This window comes from Hirundo rustica, chromosome 14 (genome assembly GCF_015227805.2).
Source record: "Hirundo rustica isolate bHirRus1 chromosome 14, bHirRus1.pri.v3, whole genome shotgun sequence".
NCBI lineage: Eukaryota > Metazoa > Chordata > Aves > Passeriformes > Hirundinidae > Hirundo > Hirundo rustica.
In genome coordinates, this window is record NC_053463.1 from 10,422,719 (window position 1) to 10,448,655 (window position 25,937).

Genomic DNA, 25,937 nt, shown 5'->3' on the forward strand with positions numbered 1-25,937 from the left:
TTTTAAAAGTTGGGGGGGGGTGGTTTGTTTCCCTGCTCAGTCAAGACCAATTCTATTTCCAACCCAATTTGCCTTAATTCTGCAGTAGTCAATTTAGTTCTATAATCTCTTTTTGCAACTAAAAACTGATATATCTGAAAGGAGCTAAGAGCCTTGGATGGCAGCCCAGTATGCTGGAGAGATGCTCCAAGGAAGGATCTCTCAGATCCCACACCTTTGAGCCAGGTCTGCCGCGATGCTTTCGGTTCCTAGAAGGCAAATGACTTCTGCTACTGCGCAAGGGATGAAAGGAGGGAGGAGACAGGCAAGGGGACAGAGGGTGCTGGTTCTGTTAAAGCCATTATTTTGGTCCCTGGATAATTCACTTCACCTGCAAGAAGGGGCACTCTACCGTTTTCCTCTTTCTGGAGAGAATTTTTGTCACCACATCAGACTTGAGGGTAGTTCTCCAAATCAAAACTACCTCGTGACGGCTGCACCTCCTGTGCACAAATGGAGCTGCCAAGAAGGGCTGCTGGTAGTGAGGACCAAAAGCGCCTTTTTTGTCTTGCTTGCTTATTTTTGAATATCGAATCAGGCAGTTTGAGCAATCCACAGAAAGCTCTTTTTCATCTTCTGTGCCAAGGGACATGTGGAAGGAGATTCTCACATTTTTGAAGCCAAGTTGTACCAACAGGGCACCACTCTCCATCTCACATCAGTAGCTCCTTAGCAATCGTGCAGGAGCTGAATTCTTCCCGGTATATAACCCAAATTATCACAGAAACATAGAATATCTGGAGTTGAAAGAGATATACCGGGATCATCAAGTCCAACACTTAGGATGGGAGCTGCACCTTAACCAAGACCTTCCCCTGGTGCCTTCCAAAACTATCCTAAAAGGAAAAAAATCGGCATCAATATCTAAATTTACTCAACCTCTTATCAAACAACAAAAATGATAAATGCAACCAGGGTCCATAAATATTATGGGGTTTAATTTGTATTTAAGCATCAAGGACAATCTGAACTTCAATCCTGCGCTTGCAAAATCTGCAAACACAAAGTCTATTTGATTTTTAAAAGCTGAAAGCATTCTAACTGCTTTAGATTTTTACAAAGCACTACAGAGCTACACAAATAGCTGTTTCTTTTACTGCTTTTTCAATACTAAACAATAGGCTGGATATGTGAGCTTCATCTTACGACTGTATTGCCTCTTTTCTAATAATTCATAAAATTCTATTTAGAAGCATCTTAAATGTCTGTAATGCTACAGTGATAAATCCTCAGCAGCAATGAACACCCAAATACTTCCATGTGGTGTTACCTGCATTATGGCTAGCATAATCACAATTTATATCAAAGAGAAAAGAACCCATGCAGCTGAAAGAACCCTCTCCCTGCCTGCCTGCCCCTGATAGCTCTCCGGGCAGATCTCCACCTCCCAGATTCATCCTGCTGCATTGTGCAGCAAACCCAATCCAGCGCAGATTTTGGCACGGATGCCGTATTTTACAACTACTGTAAACACCAGCTCAATAATGGGAACGAAATTCTATTTCCTCCTAGTTTTTGCCTTCAAGTGCAGATGACATCATCCCTGTGGCCGCGCCGCCAATGAGCGCGGCGGCAGCAGGGGTCCCGGGGGGCTGCAGCCCACGCTGCGCAGCCCTGCCCACCCAGCCCCGGGTGGGGGGAAAACCTGACCTACTTCCACACCCCGGCTTTTGGGGCATCCCCCCACTGCTTTCTGCTTTCATTTATTTATTTTAACACATGCCTCTCTGCAGCCCCAGCTCCCTGCAGCACAGGGCTGTAAGTTTTTTATAAATCATCTGTTTAATGACAAATCTCAAAACTAGAGCAACTCTGAGATGAAAAAAAAAAATCTGATACGAAGGCTTGGTAGTGATCTCAGCTGAAATAGTCAAGAAGAGCTGCAGCATTGAGCAGAATCACAAACAGAAAATCATCAGTCACATTTTAAGTCAGAATCCAAGTTTTAAGAAGATCTTTAGGATAAAACAGTATACAATCTCTGTATTAAAGGGAGTCTTTGTTCCTTAACGCTGATTTATTTCCATGCTGAAATACCACTCCATAGATTTCTCTGCATCATTGTCTTTATCCTCCCATAATGCTACCTGAATCCTCCAGACTGTTAACCAAATCTGCACGTTCTAATTGTCTAACAAGAGTAAGTCACTGAAAAATGGGATGTTTTTAAAAGGACCGTAAAGCCTTTCATAATTTAAATGCACATTCAGTTTGGCAGGATTAGAGTCTTCCCTTATTTAAGGACGCCACAAACGCAAGCCCTGCACAGGCTGGAAGCACTGGCAGCTGCTGGCAGAAGGTACCCCGCAAGCAGCAGGACTTTTTCCTGATCAATCAGAGGAAGAAAAGCCCATTGTGCAATTCCAGCGGGGAGGACAGTGACAGCCTCAGAGCCACCAAGGCCCTGGCTGACGAGGCAGGAGCTGCCGGCAGAGGGGCCTGGGGCTGCGAGCTGGGCTTGAGGACTTCTGTCCTTTTGTCCTCAGAGCCAGGCGGCCGCTGGCACACTGTCCCTGCCCCAGCGCTTCCCGCAGCGCTCAGACATGAGCAGGCACCTTCACCTGCCCCCCCATTCCTAGTGCAGCAGCTCAGGCGCATCCTGACTCCAAGCCCAGGTGGGGGCTGGGGAAGGCAACCGCTGCTCAGAAGGCGATCTGTCATTGCACACACTCAGGCAATGATGTTTCAGGCTAAAATTAATAGAGTTTTCTGAGTGGAAATTGCCAAACACAGCAGCATAACGCAGAAATATTTCAGCATTAAGGGCACCTGCATCCAAAGGTTATTTCCATAGATTTGAGTACTTTACACCTTTTTGGACAGACAGGCAATGGGGAGCGAGGGGAGCAGAGCCTGCTGCAGACCCTGCCATGCTGGCGCAGCTCACTGGATTCAGCGTCACTGCCACGCTGCTCAAAGGTTCTCCCCACCTCTGAACTCAAACACCAAAAACAACTCATTGTATTGTCGTGACAAGGTCAGCCCCTCACTAGGGCTTCTCAGGAAAAAAAGGAAAAAACATACAACCTCCTCCCTGTTCCTGACTCTTTTAGGAAGGGGAGGCAGGGAAAGCAGCACCACAAGCTCCTGTTCCCCTTCAGGGCGACATTCCGTGGTGCCATCGCATCCTTGTTGCTTTCCACGGTAGCACTTACTAAAAGGCTGTAGAAAAATCCTACCCAAAGACCTGTAGGACTCATAAGTAGTATGAAAACACGATCCATCCTAAGGGAAGGAGCGAGGGAGAGCAGGGGGAGAGCGGGAGGGGGAGGGCAGAGACTGTCATCATCCCTTAAGTGATGTAAGCTTCTAAATATAGCACCAGCAACACAGGAGGAACAATGAAAAGGCACCATGGATTGAATTTCTCCACTGCTTTCACACTACCCCGACTCTTTTTTCAGCCGCTGTGTTAAGCAGGGAAAGGTCATCTTCTATTTGCAATGATTCAGATTTATATGGTTTATAATACGTTTATAAATTACAGCTCTCTCCTGCAGCTCTGTCTCACGCACAGACTCTGCAGAGCTGGGTAGAGCATGATCCGCATCACAAACAGGGATGACGGCAGCGGTGGGGAAGGGGGAAGCCCCCTTTGCTATAGACTCAAACAAATACAGTTCCTTTCAACGGTTTGAACTGAGATGATTCATACCACACTCCTCCCTTCCTTCCTAACATCTCATTTCAGCAAGGGGTGGGGAAGTCTGGGAAGGTCTGCAACCCAAAAATCCCTAGTGATGAAAAGGTGTGGATACCAAGAAGGTCAGTCTGTGGGACTGAATCCACTCAGAGACACAGAAAGGACAAAATAGCTAATAACCCACAGCAAAATTTCCCAAACACATTTATGATTTTGCTCATTAAACATAACCTCAATTTAGTCTCAAATCTGACATCACTTCCCAAACTTATCATGGACATGCCTGGGATTTCTTCAGCTACCAGTGACCTGGGAAGCCAGGTAGGGTCTCCCATTTGCAAAGCCCATAAAGGGGTATACATATTTTTCTCATTCCGCAGAAGTTGATACAAAATCACATACAAAACAGCACTTTTTCTTCTCTCAGTTACTCAAAACAGCATCTCAGGTTAAGCCAAGTAGATTAAGGCGATTTAGAACATAAGGTACTACCACACCCTTCACAAGAAAAAGATTTCTGATTAAAAGACCTTGAGAATAATGCATTAAGTCTACAGATGTGGTTAAAAGAAATCATGAAAATGCCACTTTCAGTATTTCTTTTGTCATTTTGCTTGAGGATTAACACCAAACTGGAAGCCTGCACGTGGGAAGAGAGGAGGGATTTGACTCCTACTACCAAAACTTCTCTCCTAAGCAAGGGTAATTTTGAACAGCCCACTCTCATTTATTAGTGGTCAGTGCATCCAGCCAGGCTCAGCACTATCTGAGTTCTGTAGCAAAGTGAACAAAGAATAAGGGGGAGGGTACCAAGTGCTCAGGGTCTGCAGATCCTGAGATCTGGATTCCCAGACTAGCCAGGCTGGGGGATCACAGCACAGACCCTACAGCAGCTCGGAAAGGCTTCTCTGCAAGACTTCTGTCATCAGATCACAGCACAGTTGTCACCGAGACACACAAAGCAATCACACGCAGACAAGAGATTTTCGCAGAGGTTCCTCTGATCCAGCTCCCAGCTGAAAGAGCGGAGAGAAGAGACCCCTTTGTTTATTCTTTTACTTTTATACATTTGTGGGTCTAGCAGAAGATTGGCTTTTTGGGGTTTCCACCCCTCAGCCTCAGTGGCCAGACGAATTGTCAGTTACAATTGTTTTCAGGTTAGAAATATGCAAACAAAGGACAGAGAATGAAAAACAAAGGATTTGTTTATATTACATCTGTGGGAAAGGTAGAAAAACTGCTCTAATATTCTACAGTAACTAAAAGATCTGACTCCATTTATGAAAATCAAAAGGCTAATAAAGAAACTCAGAAAAACCAGGGTAACACACAGTGATTTCTAAACTTTCTCATTTTCTGGTAAAATCCAGCCTTTAATCACCTTTAAAAATGTGAAGCGGAGTACGCTCAGAGAAAGGTTTTCCCAGCGTCATTTGGGATCCTCCCTCCACTGAGGGCAAAACAGAAGGAAAACCCCAGCCATTCTCACCCAAACTGAGAAACTGATCCATCAGATAAAGTAAGGGGTGAGCCAGATGGCATACCTGCACCCTAAGCTGACAAACCACAACAGTTAACCAGACTTTAAAGAAAACAAAATCAAAATCATAAAAAAAAAAAATACAAGTATTGTGGCCATTTACCTCCAAATAGAAACTTCATCACATAAGAACAAAACCCATTAACAGCGACAAAAAGCAAGTCTGACTTGCAAGAAAAAGGTAAGGAACAATGACAAACTAAGATACAGTGATGGTCCCATTTAGTCTAGTATTTTATCTGTCAGATACATCAGTATTAAGAAAGATGCCACATATCAAACATAAAACTAAAAACGCTGTTAAATGTCATTAGATAGTAATCAGTTCTATGCCGAAACCAAAGATACTTATCTAGCTATTCTCTCATACAGGCAGTGGTTTTCATGCCAAGATTTTCCCTAAGAAAACAGAACATCCAAATGCTTTTAATGATGCACTGACATTTTCTGATGGTGATTTTTACTGAAAACTGCTCAGGATGTTCTCCATCTCTAAACTGGTCCATGAGGCTTATGAAGACCATGACTGAGTTGATGTGCATTTCCATATTCTAACTCAGAAATCCATTTTACTTTGAACACAAAGTTGAAGACAATACCATCACAGCCCTTTAAAGAAATCCTTAAGCACTATGTGAAGTTCAACCCAACAACTCCAGTGTACAATTTTACAAGGCTAACACACAAAAACCCTTCAAACGATTACTTTTCTCTAAGGCAGGAGAAACCTAAACCTAAGTGAAAGGTTCAGTTGGCTAACAAGTGAGACTACAACCAGGCTGTTACATTTGAGTAGAGAATACTGGACAGAAGCAGCCCAGATAGAAGACAGGAAATAAACAGATCCATGCATGCTACCATCTCCCTGCACACAGGGAGACCAGCTACTACTCTCACATTCCTACACGAGGCCACCTAGTATGTCATTTCAAGAGACTGAAACAATGATGTTAAAAACAAGGATTGGAAAAAGAGCTGCAACTCACACACAAAATGTCTGTAACTCTCCAAAATGAACAAAACATCTCTCTAGCGCAGAGAATCTTTAACCATCAACCCCTGCGTGACACAAAGCAGTTATGAGCAGCAACACATCATTCTCCATCGAGTTTGCATAAGAGGTTGGTTATAAAGAATTAATGACTTTGAAACTGCCACCCAAACCCTTAGGGTCCATCAAAACAGAGATTAACTCTCTGAATATGCTACATAAAATATTTTCTCAGGCATTTTCCAAGAAACTGAGTTAACTTCCACCACGGTGTAAATTTGTCTATGTGGTAAAAGGAGAAAGAAACAGGTAACTGGTTATTGTGTGGAGAGCACAGTGGTGACTGAATTTTTTACTTCTTGTGGTGGCAATTTGCAAAATATTGAGAAGCTCTGAAACATTTTTCTGCCACAAGAGTACATCCCTCCCACAATACTGTTAGCACCATATGAGGTCAAGGTTTGAGCAACTCTCCAGACTGATCCCAGTCAACAGAGTGGGATGGTTTCCCTGCAAAGGACAGACTGTGCTCTGGATCTGCTTCCAAACCGTTCCAGGCTTCCTGGTAAAAGTGCTCACCAGGTAAAAAGCCTGATGTATTTGGACTGCAAGTAGGAAATTTGTGTAAAAATATCCGCAAGTTTTTCTTGAGTTACAAACAAGTGCAGTTCTGCTGCTCTGCTAAGCAAGGGGAGGGCAACACGAACTTGCTGTGGGATGACGTTGGGGTCAGGGAGCCTATCATCACCCCAACACCTGTGGAGGGAGCAGATGTACAGCTGACTGCTGAACTTACTCGAGATCGAGAAAAGTTCAAAAACAAGTCTTTCAGGCAAGAATCACAGAACAAGTTGTGAGGAACCTTAAAGCTCATCTCATTCCAACCCTCCTGCCATGGGCAGGGACACCTTCCACTAGACCAGGTGGCTCCAAGCCTTGTTCAGCCTGGCCTTGAAGAGCAGAGAAGATGGTTTCTATTACCAACCTCAGAGTATAGCTCTCCCTAACTGCACTGCAGTACCTTGTTCCAGGACCAAAGCCACTGCTGGCCAGGGCAGGACAATGTCTGTCCATCTGTCCTGCAGCAGAAAGATGCCATATCCCAACACTGTGGCATCACCCTCCACCACAGGCTCTCCCCAGGGCTACGAGAAGGGCTGCAAACTACTGACAGCAGCCAGATCTCAGTAAGTACAGGTGTTTGCTTAAAATAAACCCTCCCAAGTTTCAGTCTGATGTAGTTTCATATGTGCATCACTCTTAACTGCTGTTACACAGCTGCACATTTCACCTCCAAACTGAGGTGATTCCTGTAAATCCCAGTTTATATACAACCTGTTTATCAAGTCCATAAAATCTTTAGGGAAACTCCTGAATATAAGGTCTGAAAAACAAACACTTTCATTATGGACAGACTGGGGTTGACATGTTGCATTATGCTGTTAGTTTAAAAACAAGATCTGAAAAACACAGACTTTAACCAAAGGGCAGTATTTTCATTACGTATTTTCATACTTTCTGTGCAGCCTATTCAAGTCATTACTCACTTGAAACTGCAAGCGCTCATTAAGTGGATAGGGAAACACCAGCGGTCTATGGAAATTCCTAGGAAGATTTTTAATGCACAGCACACTTTGAGGATGGTGTTTTGCTAATGACCATCATAACCAGCAGCAGACCTTCAAGAAGCCCTTGAAAGTAACACTGCTGACAAAATGAGCAGACAAAATCAATATGTAAAATAAAGTATGAGAGAACATGCATTTGGCAATTTTCCCCTTGCTTACAAAAGCAGAAGGAAGTGCCCGAGGACAGCTTGGCAGACCAGGGAGAGTTCAAGATGCCGAGCACAGGTTCCCGTGCTGGATGCCAGTGGGACCCTGCCACAGGGTGCTTCCAGCTCCACCAGTGAAGCAGCAGAATCACACACAGTACCATTATGGCTGGAGAGGACCTCCAAGGTCAGGAAGCTCAGCCAACAATCCAGCACCACCAGCACGTTCACCACTAAACCATGCCCTCACTGCCATACCCACAGGGGTTTTTTTGCATTTCCAGAGCTGGTGATTCCACCACTGCCCTAGGCAGCTTGTTTCAATGCTTTACAACCCTTTCTATGATGAAATTTTTCCTAATATCGAACTCAAATAGTCCCTGACTCAGCCTGACGCTGTTTCCACTCATCCCACTGCTTGTTACCTGGGAGAACAGATCAACCCTCACGTGGTTCCAGTCTCCTGTCAGGGAGTTAGTTGTAGAGTGTGACAAGGTCCTTCCTGAGCATCCCTTGCTTCAGGCTGAGCCCTGCCAGCTCCCTCGGCCACTCCTCATCAAGACTAACACTGCAGACCACCAGGATGCCTGGCCTGGGAAACAGACACCTCTACGCCATTTGTTGACAGAGTTGCTTAACCACAACCTGATTCACAGCCTCTTCCCCCACCCCCAAAGCCCAGCCTAACAGTAATTTTCCTTTCCAGAAAGCAGAGGGCTCCATCCATGTACATCTCCTCTCCTCCAGCAGACAGGGCCGGATCCGCGCCCACGCGCCCTTTGTGTGCAGCCCACGACAAACCAAACCCACAGGGGCCCACACAGGAAGTGAAGATGCTGCAGATGCCGCTTCTTTTGATCACAGAAGCAAGAAACACATATAAAATTGCAGGAGTTCCGAAGAGCTGCAAACGGACAGCAAACGTGCGCTCTTCCAGGGTCCTGTCCCGCACAGGGTGCCTGGCTAACAGAGGCTCTGGCACATCCTCTGGAACCTGAGCACATGGCTGCTCCTGAGCACCTGAGAGCTGGGATCCCACCTAGGCCAGGCAAAATTAGAGACAGAGAGTAGAGAAAATCCTCATGTTGTTAAAAAACAGCATCAGGAAGAAGCAACCAGCATTATCTCTTCATACCACACAACACCTCCAGAGAGATAACGACAACATTAATTTCTGTCTCCTCTGCAAGACTCATGGATTTCAGCAAGACCTGAATTTTCTTTTGATTCATAGAATCACAGAATGATGTGGGTTGGAAGGGACCTTCGAAAATAACCAGTCCCAAGCCACTGCCATGGGCAGGGACACCTTCCATTATCCCAGCTTGCTTCAGCTCCATCAAACAAGGCCTTGAACACTTCCAGGGATGGGGCAGCCACAACCTCTCAGAGCAACCTGTGCCAGGGCCTCACCACCCTCATTGTAAAGAATTTCCTCCTATTACCAATCTAAACCTACTGCTCCTGTCAGCCTGAAGCCATCCTCCCTTGTCCTATCACCCCAAGCCCTTGCCCAAAGTTCCTCTGCGGCTCTCTTGGAGCCCCTTTAGGCAGTGGAAGCTGCTCTATCGTCTCCCCAGAGCATTTTTGTCTCCAGGCTGAATAGCCCCAAGTCTCTCAGCCTTTTATTAGTTAATGAAGTTAAAATTCTGTCATGTTTTTTTTTAAAGTGTCAAAAAGAGGAAGTGTGGACACAAACACAATAAAAAGCAATGAGCTGCAAAGAACCATCCTATAGCTCAAGAACTAATCATTTCAGCCACTTACAAGATCAGCCACAGCCTCATCAAAATTAATTGATATTCCAAATAAACAGAAGCCAGCGATGCCGTGCCCAGGTCCAACAAAAGGCAGCTGGAGACATGCACTAAGTTAGCCTTTCTTGGTTTATATCGATAAAAGATACCATTTCAGCAAATTTACCTGGTAGTTAAAAGTAGATTATAAAAGACCAACAGTGTTTTATAGCATTTAAAAAGAGAAGGATTGGTGATGGTAAAGCACCTAATGGGTTTGATCCAGTATACTGTAATGTGACTTAATTCCCTCCAATTATGAGATCCCCCATTCTACCTCCAGCCTCTGACAGGATTACATTAAGTAATGATCAAAGAACAAGAAACTTGCCACTCAAGCAGTCTGCAGCGACAGACTTCTCTGAAGATAAATGCTTCTACAAGGCTCCAGGACAAATTTTACTTGATGCAAATATTAAGATACTGTCCATAAAACGCAGTATTATAATAAATCCTTTAAACTCATCATCCTCTTACAGTACTTTAAAAAAATTGCATCTCTGAGGAAGTGGATTACTACTAAAGTTTGGTATTAATTTTTTTATTCTGCTCTTCAATAAACTAACAGGTGAAAAAAATCACTATGTTGTCACAACTGCACAGAAATAGGCATTAGATCATACATGCACTATTTTTAGAGCTACAAATATTCTTCATTTAAAAATAAAATCACAGAGACTTGTCAAAAATGTTATGTGGGTAATAAATGCATAAAATCACAGAATGGTTTGGGTTGGAAGGGATTTTAAGGACTTGTTCCAATCCCTCAAGGCAGGGACACCTTCCACTACACCAGGTTGCTCCAAGCTCCATCCAACCTGGCCTTGAACAATTCCAGGGATGGAGAGGCCACAACCTCAAATTACTGACATAAACACGAAATAGAAAAATGTTACTGAAAAAAAAAAAAAAAAAATTTGAGTTTACAGGTTTGAGTCACATGGCAATTTGAACTGAATTGTTAAATCCTGTTTGGAATTGAACACTCTCAGATATATAAATGATATTTTATTTCTCACAGGTTGTATTTTTTTAATTCTGAAGATAGATAATTGGACTGTTTACTTTCCTATTACTTGATCCAAGATCGAAACAGCAATTTAATTTTTATAAAGCACTGAACTATAATTATTTTTTAGGTTTTTTTAAGGATTATCATTAAAAAGTCACTTGCTGTTATTCTGGCTGCAGTTTTGCAAGCTCCTACTGCACGAGCACAGAAGTTTGGGATACAGTTTAACGGAGATGATCACAATTACTTCTTTCTTTTGTAAGTAAAAAACATAGTTGTATTATTACTTTCTTCTTTTGTAATCATAAAACATGGCTGCATTATTGATTGGGTTGAGAAACAGACTAAGAATAGAAATGACTCACTCGTCTCCATTGTGACGCTGCCCTGCTGCAATGACCCCAGCTCCTGGCTGGATGCTTATCACCACCAAGACATGCAATCACGCTAACAAATCAGATCTGAAGCAAGAGCTGGCATAATTAACACCAATAGCACATTTCTTCCTAATCCATTCATTTTGAGCAAGAGCTTTAGCCAAATGTGTCCAGCCTCACTTTCTCCCCCAGAGTCAGGATGTCACTGTGGGGGTGGATGTGCAAGATGCAGAATTACTAAGTGACAAAAATGGAAAAGGCCAGAAACGCCCAGGGATGAAGAGATGTGATGTAATTATGGGGATGCTCAGACCTGCCCCAGGCAGACTGACAGCCACACATACTCGTGCTGCCACCGTGGCCGTGGCCTCACATGTGACCCACCGCAACAGAGCCACCTCCTCCAGCCCTTCACAGGCAGCAGCGCTGTTGTGTACCCTGAAAAAAAACACTGGTACGTGTTTTGTCAAATACACAGCTGTCCTCGGGATCTGGCTGCCCTGCTGTGCTGTAGAAGGGAAGAATCCCCAGTTCCACCTCAACATGGCTTGGGTGCACTCTGGATGTGGAGCAGAACCCAGCCTGCTGACCAGAGCAGCGCTGGCACCCCCTGCACAGGGACTGCAAGAGCAAAGTCACACACCGTGCACTCTGAAGACAGAGACAGAAACACTAACCTGTTCAAGAGACAGAAACATTAACCTGTTCACTCTGAGGCATGTGTTCACTGTATTCACCTCGAAGGAAAAAATCAAACAAACAAACAACTACAAACAGTTAACTCTGCGGGCAACCAGGGCTCTTGTGAAATAACAGCACCCTATGAACCACAAAAATGTAGCAAAGGAATCTAAATGGCAACACCTTAACCAAAGAAACAGATCCGATTGATCCATTTTTAACATTACCTCATTTGAGGAAAAGCAGAGACGGAAGAAATTTAAGATACCCACAATAATTTGAATGTCAACTATCCTGAAGATACACAGTTAAATTATAAACTAGAAATCTTTTTCTTAATTAAGAGGCATAAGAGAAAAGAAGAGCTTCAAGGTCTTCAAGCTTTAATAATCATTTAAAATATTGTTTAAAGTATCTGCATGTAAATTTTGGCTTTGTGGCCAATCAGGTATTACTACAGAACAAGTTCCAGCACTGACAAGAAGTACTCCATACGAGAAGCAGATGTTAGCTCATATCACAACCCAATAAGTAATGTCTTATAAAACATGGATTAAGCTTAAACATAATCACAGTCTATTTAATGTGTAGAGATTTACATTCTAAGGAGTTAACAAAGTCTGCATAGATCATTCCCCTTAAAAACAAACCCAAGAAACCTTATATTTAATATTCCTAGCTGGGTTAAAAAAATACTGAATTTCAGTACCTAAAGGATCTGAGGTTTTTTTAGAAAGCAGAAAACTACTTGCATATGAGGGATTAGGCATGAAAAAACTTAAATGGTGTCATACTGAGTATTCCAATATCAACCATGGGAGATGGATTTGAGTCCACATGGAGCCTGGAAAGCTCCAAGCCCTCCCCAAGCACACAGGACTCACAAAAGCTCCATGAGGCTGCTTTCAGCATCTGTCACAGAGCACTCAGCAACAGGCTGGAGAGTGAAATACAACTCTGTGCTCATTCATTAGCATTATGCCAGACAGGAGATCTGCTGGAGAGTTTGTAAACGCTTTTCCCACTCTGGCAGAAAACTTCTTATAAGTTCCTGTAAAACGGAAGTTTGACTTACCCTCCTCTTATCCTGATCCCCTGCCTATAGCAGAGGGCTGGAATTAGATGATCTTTAAGGTCCCTTCCAACTCAAACCATTTTATGATCCTGACCTTCTCTCATGGGCTACCTAAAGGGTTACACCATGAAATCTGTTTTTCAAGGTAATTGGGAACCAGTGTATGAACACATTCATATAGGCACAGAACTAACCATACCTAAAATAAATTTATTATTTTACTAGTTTATAATGGAGTATGGAAAAATATAGGCACCAAGCTTTTCCTTACTTGTAACACAGGCAGCTTGCTACTGTGTTTTGATTCCTTAGCCATCTGTTGAGTTACAAATTATTTTTTGCTACCTTAAGACCTCTGAGTATGACACTTTCCAATTGGGAGCTTAAAGTCTACAAAGCAAGGATAGGTATTTCAATCCAGATTGCTGAAAACCCAAAACCTTGGAGATTTGGTAGCAGAGAGGTGGTTGTTTAGTCCTTGCCACTTAGCACTCACTCATCTGGGAAACACTTAGTGTTACAGGACTCTTCTTATCTATTCCTAATTAACAGACATAAAAGCAGATTTAGGAGTGTGCTGTTGATTTAAGAAGTTTATACCTTTTTCCATCAAACATCTCGTGTATGTACACATGTATATACGTGTACATATGTGTGTGTACACATATATATTCACAAATCTGAGGAAGCCACCAGGTTTGCAGCAAGCAACTACAGGCACAGGTTCTCTGTATTGTTGGTAACAATGAAATAAATCAACATGAAGAAAAATAAACCAACTTGAAGAAAAATTTTAATGAGGACATCATCTGTTGACTACGCAGTCCTGTGAGTGTACCACACTGACTCCTTGTAGCAGTAACTGACAGTCTCTGAAATCATTCAAGAAGCCGTGAAAACTTGGGTCTTTCTCAGAACAAAGACCCCAAGTCCCTTCTCACGCACCCCTCCAGGCAAGCTGCATAGGTAGCACCAGCATCAGCTGTTCCTGGGATTCTCCTGCTCTTAGCAATGAAACCTGAGAGTTATTATCTGTGTGCTTATTCACTGTCACAAACACCAAAGAGACAGAGAGAGATTCTGTCATACACAGATTGGAATTTAATCCCTAATAAAGCTTTATGCACACCCACCCAGAGTGTCAGGGTCCAACATCTCATTTCTTCCATAACTAATTTAATGTCTTACTAATGATAAAATCTAACATATGTGACAGTTCTAGAAATGAGACGGCAGAGGATGTTAAACTTGAAGCAGCATATTCTCTTCCTATCACAGACACAGTAATGCTGTGCAGGGCCTAAAATCACCACCTGTGACCCAACTGCTACCAACATGCAGAAAAAACATCAGTTTATGTAAGTTATAAGCTCACATCTGACTGCACACATCAGATATTTTGAAGCCTATCGACTGAGAATGTATCTCTTTTGGGGAGATGAAAAGGAAGATGGGGAAAAGGGGGAGAAATTGGTTTTTTTCTCTTCTGAGCACGAATACCATTCCAGGCTTGTACTTCAACATTAGTACTGGTTTTAACCTTTGATTTTAAAAGCAGATCTAATTATCCAGAACAATTATTTTCAATTAAGTTATTTGTCTAGATCGCATATATCCTGCTACCAAGCAGGAAGTTTGTAAAATAATGGTGAAGAAAAACCTCCACATACACTTTGCAGCCCTGAAACCACAGAGGTACGTGCCTTCACACACTGCAGAGTTTATAGTCTCTGCTGCTATTTAAGACTAGCAGATGAGTTGCTACGCTTTTTGATGCTTGAACTACCACTACACTATTTTTAAGCAAGTAAACATGACCAAGTACAAGAGCGTTAATACTGTATTGATCTGCATTTGCAATTAACTCAGCTCTAAACAACAGTTCAAATTTGTTAAGGCAAAAAAAAAAAAGAAACCCACCAATTCCTACATCTTATCAAAAGAGCTCCAGCTAAAACCAACAAAAAATGAAGAATGACCATTTCTCTGCCCAGTGAGCATGTAAAGATTTATTTATAGTGCTCAGCTGAAGATCCCTAAACCCAAAAATCCCCATATTTTCCAATTACTACCTTCACTTCCACCTATGGTGCTCCAATCCAAACCACTTCACTGCCCCTCAACACGAAAGAAGTGTTCTCAAAAACGGCAAGCATGGACTATTTCACTTCACCAGTTTTGTCACCAAAAGAAAATTCCAGCCAGCCATGCAGACATCACAATGCCAAGGAGATGGGCCAAGGGAGAGCAGACTCACCGATATGTAGCTGCTGGAATCCACATTGTCCGTGATGGTCTGACGCTCACCCCTCTGGTTGATCTTCCTGTACCTCCGACGGGACTGCCGGAGCGGGACTTCTCTCTGCAAGATGTTTTCCTCATTGTCTTTAGAGTTCTCCACCTGAAACACATGTTCAGGCTCCTGGTTAAACATCCAGTTCTTCCATAGCACCGAGAGCCGATGGAGCCGTATGAAGCTCATGTGGAAGGAACAAACATAAGTTCAGGGCAGCTAAACTCAGTTGGAGAAAAAGACCATGGTTGTTTCGGAGAACCACTGCTGCAGATCTCAGAAGTACCTTATTACAATAAGCCGGAGGCCACAGTTTCCTTCCGGGAAACAGCGTATTTAAAAAAAAAAAAAAAAGTAGAAAAGGCACACATACCCTCTCAACAATGTTGCTCATCAGTAGAAACCCTTCTGCACCCACATGTACCATGAAGGAGTTACAGGTGCTGCTCATTTCAAGTTTATCTTCAACCCAAAAGTTACCATTTTTTGTGTATTTATCATCTGGCAAAAATACTGAATTATATCCTAGATTTAGCAGTGTAATTCTTAAAAGCATAATTTATTTCTAGTACCAGTCACAGCTAAACAACTTTAAATATTCCAGCTCTTTATAAATAGCTACTTCACCTATGTCATACTGCCTTCTAATCACTTCCAGTGGATTATAGAGAAATGGCTGGAACTTGATTCATATCTTGATGTCAAATATTATTTCTGACCGAACATTAAAAATTTGGTAAATTTATCTTGTTAGTAAAAGCCAATATGAAACCTTTTATCTCAATAGCTACAATGCTTTTTTTTCTATAAAAAGCGGTCTCATCCTTTCCCATTTCCTTTTGATGTTTTGGAAAAATATCTCCCAGCAGGAAGCAGGGCAGACATGCATGCAAATAGGCTGCAGCAGGCAAGAAGCTTCTCTACAATATATTTACTAGGAAGAAGTTTCTACTGTCTTCAACGGCTTTTTTTTTTTTTTTTTCCTCCAAATTTCACTGGAAAATTCTAAACATTAAGACTCTACTACTGAAACAGGAGAAGAACCTCTGTATGGTCTTACACAGCACTCACTTCACATACTGAAGTAAATGATCTTAAAATTAAAATCCAAAAGATGCAAAGAAATGAAACGCAGAAAGACTTAACAGACAGAAACAGGAAAGTAACCAAACTACGCCAACACAAAAGCAAGATCACATCTACTTTCCACTTCACTTTTTCCAAACAACTACCGTCTGTCTGAGATCAAAGGAAGGTGCAAGCGGCTGAGTTTGTCTTGTGGGTTACTTTTGATTCCATAGCGAAATGATACATTAATAATATGGGTTAAAGATACAATACTTAGAAAAGTTAGAAAAGAGTGATGCTCACACCATACTATTGTCCAAAAAAAAAAAAAAAAAAATCAGAAAAGCTGAGTTCCCGTAGCAAGGGATAACCACACTTTTCGCTATAATTTTACTACCTCTTTGTAAAGGAACAGGACAACAACCAAAGATATCTATTTGCAGCTGTAAGCACAACAGTATAAGGGTGTAAAGAATACAGCGTATGCAGGTAGAAACACAAACAAAGAAATCTTTTTAAACAGGCCATCCAGGATCATCAAAAAATGCACTAAGATGACTGATGTAGAGGCTTTTCTCCATGTAGCATAAATATGGATTTCTAGCTAGAAACAATGTTGCTCTCAAATTGTACAGAAGTCCTCCAGAAATAGGGAATTTTGGTTTTGTACAGAGTCATTCATTAAATAACCAAAATTGGGCTGATTTAATTTTTGATTTTTGTATGTGAGTTCCTTCAGTAAACGCACTACCTTTTTTCTTCTGCATTCAGTTTTATAAGATCATAGAAACCAAAATAAGCAGTGAACTTCTCCAACAGAACAGATTAACCTGGACCTGAGAAACTGCTGAGGTGGACAGATTCTTTCAATAGTGATAACCCTTATTATCCAGAAGCCCCAAACTAAACAGGTATTCTTAAGGCTAAATTAAAACAAACACTCAATGACAGAAGAAATCACTTTTCTTTCACAATTCTAACTGAAAACTATGACATAAGCATAAATAAATTATTTGGCAGCAGTAAGTCAAAACAAACAAGTGGTGGAAAATGAGACCACCTGCTTCCTTTGGTCAGCGAACTGCTGTTGAAAAAGACAACATGGAAATCAGAAACCAGGAAAGACCTCCACGTCACAGTTTCCAGCTTAGTACCACCAGCACGAGCAGTATTTTGAGTCCAGCTTACCACCAGGTTGTCAATGCTTATGATTTACAAGAACTGGTTTTGATGTTCTGTACATCAACAGAATAGGCACACCTGGGCACCTCACTCAGCCCCGCTTTCACCTGGTTAAAATTAAAAATTCCTGTTGGCAGAGAGGTGTCACTCTCATCACACCCCTGTGGAGGAATTCAGCTTCTCAGTGAATGCTGTGAGCTGGGTGCCAGCGTGGGAGCAAAGGGAGGACAGATTCCCTGGGCCACCGCAGAGCCAGGAGAACCAGGCTGCCAGCAAGTCACATGGAGACACTGTCCCACAGACTGCTTCCACTGCTTCATTTTCAATACAGTATCATAGAACTGTGAAGGCAGGAAAAGGACTCAAAAGATCCTCGTGTCCAACCATGCTCCTACCTCTGCCAAGCCCACCACTAAACCTTGTCCCCAAGTGCCACACCTACACATCCACGAAATCCTCCCAGGGATGGCAACCCCACCACTGCCCTGGGCAGCCTGTGCCAGGGCTTGACCCTTCCCATGAAGAAAATTTCCCTCACATCCAATTTAAACTTCCCCTGGTACAACTTGAGGCCATTTCCTCTTGTTTTAGCCTTTGTTACCTGGGAGTAGAGACTGATCCCCACCTGGTCACAACCTCCTGTCAGGTTCCCTACCGAGCCTCCATCTCTCCAGGCTGAGCACCCCCAGCTCCCTCAGCTGCTCCCCATCAGACTTGTGCTCTTGTGCCAAAAAGTCTGCAATAGCACGTTAACTGGCCGTAACCTAATCAAAAGGTGTTCTTTATTAACTTCAAACACTGCCAGCAGCAGGATGCTCCCACACCACCAGCTTCACCCAGGCACTGGCTGCCACACAGAAATCAGGGAGAACCATAGGACTGCCCTGTTCCACTCTGCAGTCCAAACCAGCAATGAAATATTTTCTACCTGCAAGTATCATATTGCTCTTCTGAAAGCGTATGCTTAGATCTGAAGAAGAAAATAAAAGCACCAAGGAACAACAGTAATGACATTTCAATACACCAAGATATGCTGCAATTCTGCAATATGCTGCAATTATTTAAATGATAAATGGGGCTATTATTAATTCAATAGATTGCTCAGCCTCCAAAAATATGAGTTACAACGTCCATTCACACACTATCTGTTATCCTCATTAACTTAAGTTGACCACATTTTATGGCCTTTAAAATGGGCCTTGTTCCCAGAGGATTCCCTCTACAAAACTGATTTACATTCTAAAATGACAGGAGAGAAGGGGAAAAAAAAAAAAAAAATCAAAAAAATCAGTCACCAGCAGGAAACAACAGAGTTCTTTAACTCATTAAAGTGGCTAACTAATTCTTTTGCTTGAAGATAAATATTCATTATGTATTAAACTTCATTAGTATGTTGCAAATTAAAAAACAGAGAAAATAAAAGAATTAAGAAAATTAATAAGAGTTAATCAGGGAACAGAAACTCAAGTACACCTTGTGTCAGTGAAGATCATTAGCAAGGCGCACGCCACCACACTGATGCTTTTTTCCTCACATTATCTGAAGCGCTCCCTAGAAAATACAGCTAACGTTTTACATTTACCTGTAAAACATAATCATAAATATAATGACGAAACTACTCTGCACTTTTAATTCTCTGATTTTCCTACTGGAAAATCATACTGAAGTTCCAGAGAAGGAGGTAAGATACTTTCAAGTGTCTGTATACTCTCACTGGCATTTAATCACAATTATAGACAATTCAGGAGATTTAAAACAAGCAAACAGCTGTCGAGGCTGTGCCTTTGTCTCCAGGAACACCCAGCAGAGTGTGAGGCTGCTGACACGGTCAATGTTGGCTTCCCCAGCTACTGTGATACTGTGCTCCTCTGAAAACGCTCATCACAGTTGTGCCTACTCAAGTTACACACACAACAATAGTTTCTTTAATAAATATTTCAATAGGGTCAGATTCTCTCTGGAAGCACACACTGCACAGAAGCTCCTCTTTTACTGCCATCTTCATTAGATTTTTATTTTTTTTAACTGCAATGGTGATATGACCAAAGAAGAATGTAGGTATTTCTTAAGATTTCATTTGCCCATGAAATATTTTTCATGTAAACTTACAAATGCACTTGCAGTGAATCAAAGTCACCAGCCAGATCAGGCTGGTCTAGTCTTCCACTATCCCAGGTTGCTCCAAGCCCCATTCAACCTTGTCTTGAATACTTCCAGGGATGGGGCATCCACAGTCTCTCCGGGCAACCTGCGCCAGGGCCTCACCATCCTCACAGAAAGAACTTCTCCCAAATTCCTAATACCAGATATGACTGGATAAGTGAGTGTTTGTCACTCTGCTACAGGAGCACTGAGGTGTGAGACTCAGCTGAGCCCAGGCACAGCACATGGACACACTGATGATGCCAGATGCTCAGTTCAGCACACCAGATCCTTGACAGCTGCAATTAAAAAGTAAAAATGCAAAGCAACAAATGCATACCAGAGGGCCTGGGGCACTCCCATGACTTGGCTGTACACGCTGCCACCCAAATAGTCCTGTGGCATCCCTCCAAGCATTCATCTTCCCCCCAGAACTCTAGCTCTGAGAAGAGACTGGACAATTCAGAATAGAACAAATTAACTGTTTCACTCCAGAGCATGAAGACAGGTTTCTTGCTCTCTTAATCTGCACTTCACGGCAGACTGTAGCTTAAAATATGTGCTGCAGCACAGGACATGTTACTGATGCTATCAGAGCCCACAAGCAGAGTCAGACTGACATTGCACAGAGCAAACTGCACAAAGGGCAGCAAGTGGGCTTGGTACAGGACACTGCTGACATCCCTGCTGGTAATGCACTGTAAGAAACAAGTATTTTATGGAAGCTGAATATTTACACGCTCAGTAAGAGACTCTGTCAAATATTAGTTTTAATGTTTCCATATCTAGATCTAGGGCAGCTAAATCAATAGCAGTCTGGAGATCAGAGTCTGATTAACAAATAGGTGGGTTCTGAGCACAACAAACAGCTTTGTTTCAGCTCCATTAAAAACATCTAGGGTGAAAGTTGGAAGAGATCTGCCTGTGTCTCCAGGCACACTGCTGGGATACAACGTCAGTCTTCACTATGGAAAAACAATCCTAATATTCCAACTGCTCATGGCGTGTGTACAACAACCTGGGAAGGACTAAGCTACACTCTCTAAGCACATACATACTATCTACATATGCATTTGTCAGTAAGTGTTCTGAAGAAACAGAGGGAATCCTGGACATTAAGGATGGTGACAAATCTTACCCTTCAAGCTTGGCTAAGCACTCTCATGCTTCTTCTCCTACCTACAAGCCTTCACACTATGTGGCACTGCAAAGGCTTGGAGGAAGAACGTTTTTCCACCCAGACATGACCAATAAAAGCCATGAAATGGGGAATGGGGGTGTAAATAAAACACTCAAGATAGAAGATTGCCATAGCCTGACTCAGGAATGCTCAGCTCAGCCGTGACTGTTAGGCTTTTGAAACTCAAGTAAGCACAATTTTAGAAAGAATGACCTAATCATCATCATCATTTACCCAGCCAGATTAAATTTACATAGCTACTGCTGTTACAAGAGCAGGCATAGGAATAATTGAAATCAAGGCAATTTCACTGCAATTTCATAGAATACTTTACAATAAGCTTTTTGCTGTAAAACAGAAAGAATTTGCTGAAACCAGCAATAGATTTAAATACATATGAAAAAAATCTGTCTTACCACAATCATTTCTGAAGGTTCCAATATGATACATTCGCATCCTCGCTTTCCTCCAGACTGCTTGCCAAAACTAGAGTGGGATGGGAAAAAGCAAACAAAAAAGAATGAGATGAACAGCCTATTTTACCTTTTCAGTAACAAAAATAATTGGCAATGGTCCATGTTGTTAAAAAACAAAAAAAAGAAGAAAGAAAAATTGATGAAAACTATTGTATGAAAAATGCTAATTAGACAGTATCATTACCATAATAATTTAATTTATTCAGTGTCCATCATCACAGCCTGCTATGTAAAGTCCAAATATAAAGAATGGTCTTCCGTAAAATCATTACTACTTACATATATTCAAAACCACTCATAATACATATTTCAGTCCTGACAAGAAAATCATAGTAAATTTTAATTAAACATTAAACAGGCCTTGTAAAAACAAATATACATAAATTCCAAAGATTCCAAAATACTACTCAGTACATAGCACTTTTAATGAGAGCTCCCTCAATTCTACATCACCCTTTCATCCACCCAGAAAAGGGGGGACAGAGAACCTCTTTCTAATATTAAGCTTTAATTTGTGATCTCTGTCTTTATGTTGCTACTTGTACCACCACAAGGAATGGGTCACGGTGATGGATTCTGTTTAAGAAGTATGAAAGAACACAAATGTAACAAGTCATGATGGGTAGTGTAAGACAGCAGCTGAGGAAAGCAGCTAAAAATAACCTGATGTGCTTGAGCTCATCTACTCTAACACGAGACTTCCTTCAGGACACCAAACAACAGAGGTGACTTTAGAGAAATCACCTCTGGAGAAGGAAGATGCGACCACATCTGAGGGTGCTGGAGCTACCAGCAAAAGAGGACTGAGTTAGACACTGCTGGGGGATGCGTGGAGTGTGTTACAGACCAATAACCTCTCAAATCAATCCATTTGTAGTGGTACCTGGAATTGAATGTTATCTGGCTTCACATATTAAGTAAGCTTGTCTTCACTCCTGATCTGGGAATGCTTGACCTATCCACTCCCTGGGCATGAGAAAAAGTGATTCCACAACCCCAGTACATAAAATGAACTCCCTGATGAGCAGCACAGTGGCTGGATTAGCAGTTCAGTAGTTGTAGCTGCTACGTTACAAACTCAGACTGTCAACATCAATAACGTTTTAGCACCTACCAGCAGGTGAGATAACTGAAGAACTGGTTCATGCAAAGCAGGGATTAACACCTGAATTAGAAGGAAGTTAAGACAAGAGCGGAGATAAACCCTTAAAAAGTGGGTCAGCTCCATCTGTTTTCACTGAGGTTATGTTTAAGAAGTACATCTGAAACTCCAGCCACACAAGATCTGAGTTACGTACACAGTCACCTTGATGGCAAAGATCCATTGAAATCACCCACCACTTTATACAGAAAGCTGAAAAAGACTCATGTTTATAAAGAAAACTCTGAAACTTCTGTGGGATCTATGCAACTATGGGAAAAGAATTTAAGGAACTAAACTGAAGCTAAAAGACTAAGCTGAAGAAGGGGAGGTTTTGATTAGATATTAGGAAGAAATTTCTCCCTGTGAGGGTGGTGAGGCCCTGGCACAGGGTGCCCAGGGAAGCTGTGGCTGCCCCATCCCTGGAGTGTTCAAGGCCAGGCTGGATGGGGCTTGGAGCAACCTGGGATAGTGGAAGGTGTCCCTGGCCATGGCAAGGAGTTGCAACCAGGTTAGTTTAAATGTCCTTTCCATCACAAATCATTCCGTGATTCTCTGAAACTGTGAAGTTACTCAAATGAAGCTTCAGATTATTGTAACAAAGAAATTATCAGCGTAATCCAGTTAGGATAAAGAACTACAATTAATAGGAGCACAGCAGCTTCCACTGTCAAGTTTTGATTTTGCTAATGGTCTACTGAAGGAAAAGGAAAAAAAAAAATTAAATAATATGACTGCAATATAGTCATAAACGACATGACAAATAAAACTTTCTCACCCAGACCAGTCAAGCACAAGTTTCACATAGAAAACTGACATTTTCACACATCTATAGTAAGAAACTCAAGAGTTCAAATTTTCATGGCTTCTTTCATGTTTTTTCCACACAGCACACGATCCAGGCATGAGTCTTGTGTTTTTGCAACACATAAAATGAACGGCTAAACTACTCCCACTCTTGCAACAGTTAATTCAGTTCAGAAAATATAGAACTATCATTTTTAATGTCAGCTCCAACATCGAGGTGAACTGAAATCCACGTTAGGATTTCTCTACAAACTAAAAACCAAAGTGAGATCAACTTTGCCATGGGATTATTTTAAATTTAAAAAAAAAAAAGTTAAGTAACTTATAATTCTATTCCCTATAGCAGAAAACTAAAGAGATGTTTTTAAACACCAAAATCATGAAGGAATTATGTGCAACTTGAAGTTCTAGGTTTTGCACCTTTTTAAAACCAGAAAAAATCATTATCAGTTTTATGACAAAACAGATTACTACTATTGCTACATCCCCTCTAGTTAGAAAAACACACCAATTTCCTGTTGCAGGTTGTTCAAGCTAAGTATTTTTGTCGTGTAACAACATTTTATCAAACTCCTGGAGGTCAAGGAGGAGTTGTTTCCTTTTACATAAACACATTCCTCAAATTCAGCCGCTGTCCAGCCTCCCTCTGCTTATGCTGCAGCATTTGCTAATTAAGTAATGGCAGTAAACACTAACGAGGACAAGAACAGTGCTTAGAACAAAGGTCACTGCCTTGGCCCTATCATTTCTGCTCCATCAGGCACTTTACAACGACCAAACACTTGGACAAGGATCAGGTTCCAAAGACAAAACCCACCCAGCTAATCTTAAAGAATAAACTACTCATATTAATAAGTCAACAGGTCAAGTTTCATTATTTCCTGGTACACACCATGGATGGTTTATCAATTATCCTACAGCAGAGCTCCTTTCAAAGGAGGAGGCTGCATATGCTTTTTTCCCAGCCATAACTACCACTATGTCTTGAAAATACCAACTTTTAACATTCTTAATTAACATACACAACATGTTTTAGAAACATGGATTTTAAATTTCTTAATGACTTACCACATATTTTTCCTCTAGAATACAAATATTTAGCTTCTCTATCAGTTAAGAGTTTTGCTGACATCAATATACTTCACTATCTGCCAATTATAATCAAGGCTTCAGAAAAACACCCATTCTTAAATGTTTGTAAATGGGAAAGTTTCAATTGAACAAAGCTTTGAAAGTGGAGGAGAGAAAACCCACTTGGGAAACAAGTGCAAAACTTTGACACGGAACATTCCTCCAAAGAAGAAGGAACATTTCTGTGAGAGCAAATTACTTGGAGAAGTCTTTAGCTGGTGATTAAATCCCACCCAAACCTGAACTATGCTATTTTTCAAGAGAGAGAGCTCTGGAAAGTACATCTAATTCTGGAAGAGATGGGGCAATCTTATCTTTTGGAACAAAAAGACAATTTTGCTGTGGCATTAAGAACACACGGTGCTGTTTGCAAGGGCTGTTATTACTTAGTCATTTTGGTCACCCAAGTTGGCACCCAACAAGACTGTGACCATGGACATCTTTTCCTAGGGTCAGGTTTGCTTCCTGGGAAGTTATAATCCAAAAAGCCCATTTCAATATTTCTGTTTACCAATCATCACAGCAGCTTCCTCAACCAAAAGCACATCTCAAAAACACTCCGTCCTCCTGATGTCACACACGGCAAGATATGTAAAAAAAATTGGGAAAGACTCACTAAGGTAGAGCACATTACACATGCTTTAGTGCTTTAAGCTGAGTGGGGAAAATAATCTAATTAAAATTTTAAATTAACACTGAAAGTGTAAGAAAACATGAAACTAATGTAAATTAAGCTCTACTTACAATAAAAAAAAATTGTCAAAGGACATACTACCACTGGTATAACCATTAAAGTTTTAAATGATCCAACAGTTTTATTGGCATTGTTAACACATGTGTGATTAAAACAAGTCTTAAATTTAATATCATTCTACAGCTTGACACTGCTGGAAGCCTAGAAAAAATCAGTACTATAAAACTGCAATACAATTTTTTTTATTTATAATTTTTTGTATGCTCCCATCACTTAATATTCATCTATTTCATCTGCATCATTAATTTTCACACACCCACTCAATGGTCTCCAATGCTGTCATGGGGAAAAAAACGTCTTCCATATACCAAAGGCAGCTTTGTTTATCCTTTATTTACGGATGCCTCATTTTCAAGAAACCGTGTTTTCCTTCTGATTCACTGCTACTCATAATTAAAAATGCTTAAGTGGTTGCATCATCTGAGAAAAGAATGTAAGTTAAACTGGCATGATATCCCATACCCACAATTAACGGGTGTTCAGGGCATGGGACCAGACTGGAGCTACCAAAATGTAAAAGCCCAATACCAGTTCTCAGGCCAGGCAGGACAGAGTTTGGAGAAACCTGGTCTCGTGAAGTGTTCCTGCCCATGGCAGTGGGCTGGAACTAGATGAGCTTTAAAGCCCCTTCCAACCCAACCCAACCCAACGTACTCTGTGACTTTCCTTGGTTCATCTGCCCCTTTTCCACTGTGTGATTTGCTCATCTCTCCGCAACTGCAGGGTACCTTAGAAGTGCAGGCACCTGAGTACGTGCTTGACTTCACTGATACAAGGAATAGAATAAAATGAACCACTGGAAGAAGCTTTCTGTATCTGAAAATACTCCCATTTT

The 25,937-nt window shown here is 41.6% G+C and overlaps 1 protein-coding gene across 12 annotated transcripts in view; it reads right to left on the bottom strand.

Annotated features, from left to right (window-relative positions):
* RAPGEF6 (Rap guanine nucleotide exchange factor 6) overlaps positions 1 to 25,937 on the bottom strand; it is a 122,137-nt gene that overhangs the window by 61,779 nt on the left and 34,421 nt on the right. For all 12 annotated transcript variants that reach the window (XM_040078015.1, XM_040078011.1, XM_040078020.1 and 9 more), the window contains exons 5-6: positions 21,210 to 21,279; positions 15,186 to 15,329 (exon numbers count right to left, since the gene is read on the bottom strand). In XM_040078015.1, coding sequence (XP_039933949.1) covers positions 15,186 to 15,329; positions 21,210 to 21,279 — 214 coding nt within the window. The remainder of the gene's footprint in view (positions 1 to 15,185; positions 15,330 to 21,209; positions 21,280 to 25,937) is intronic.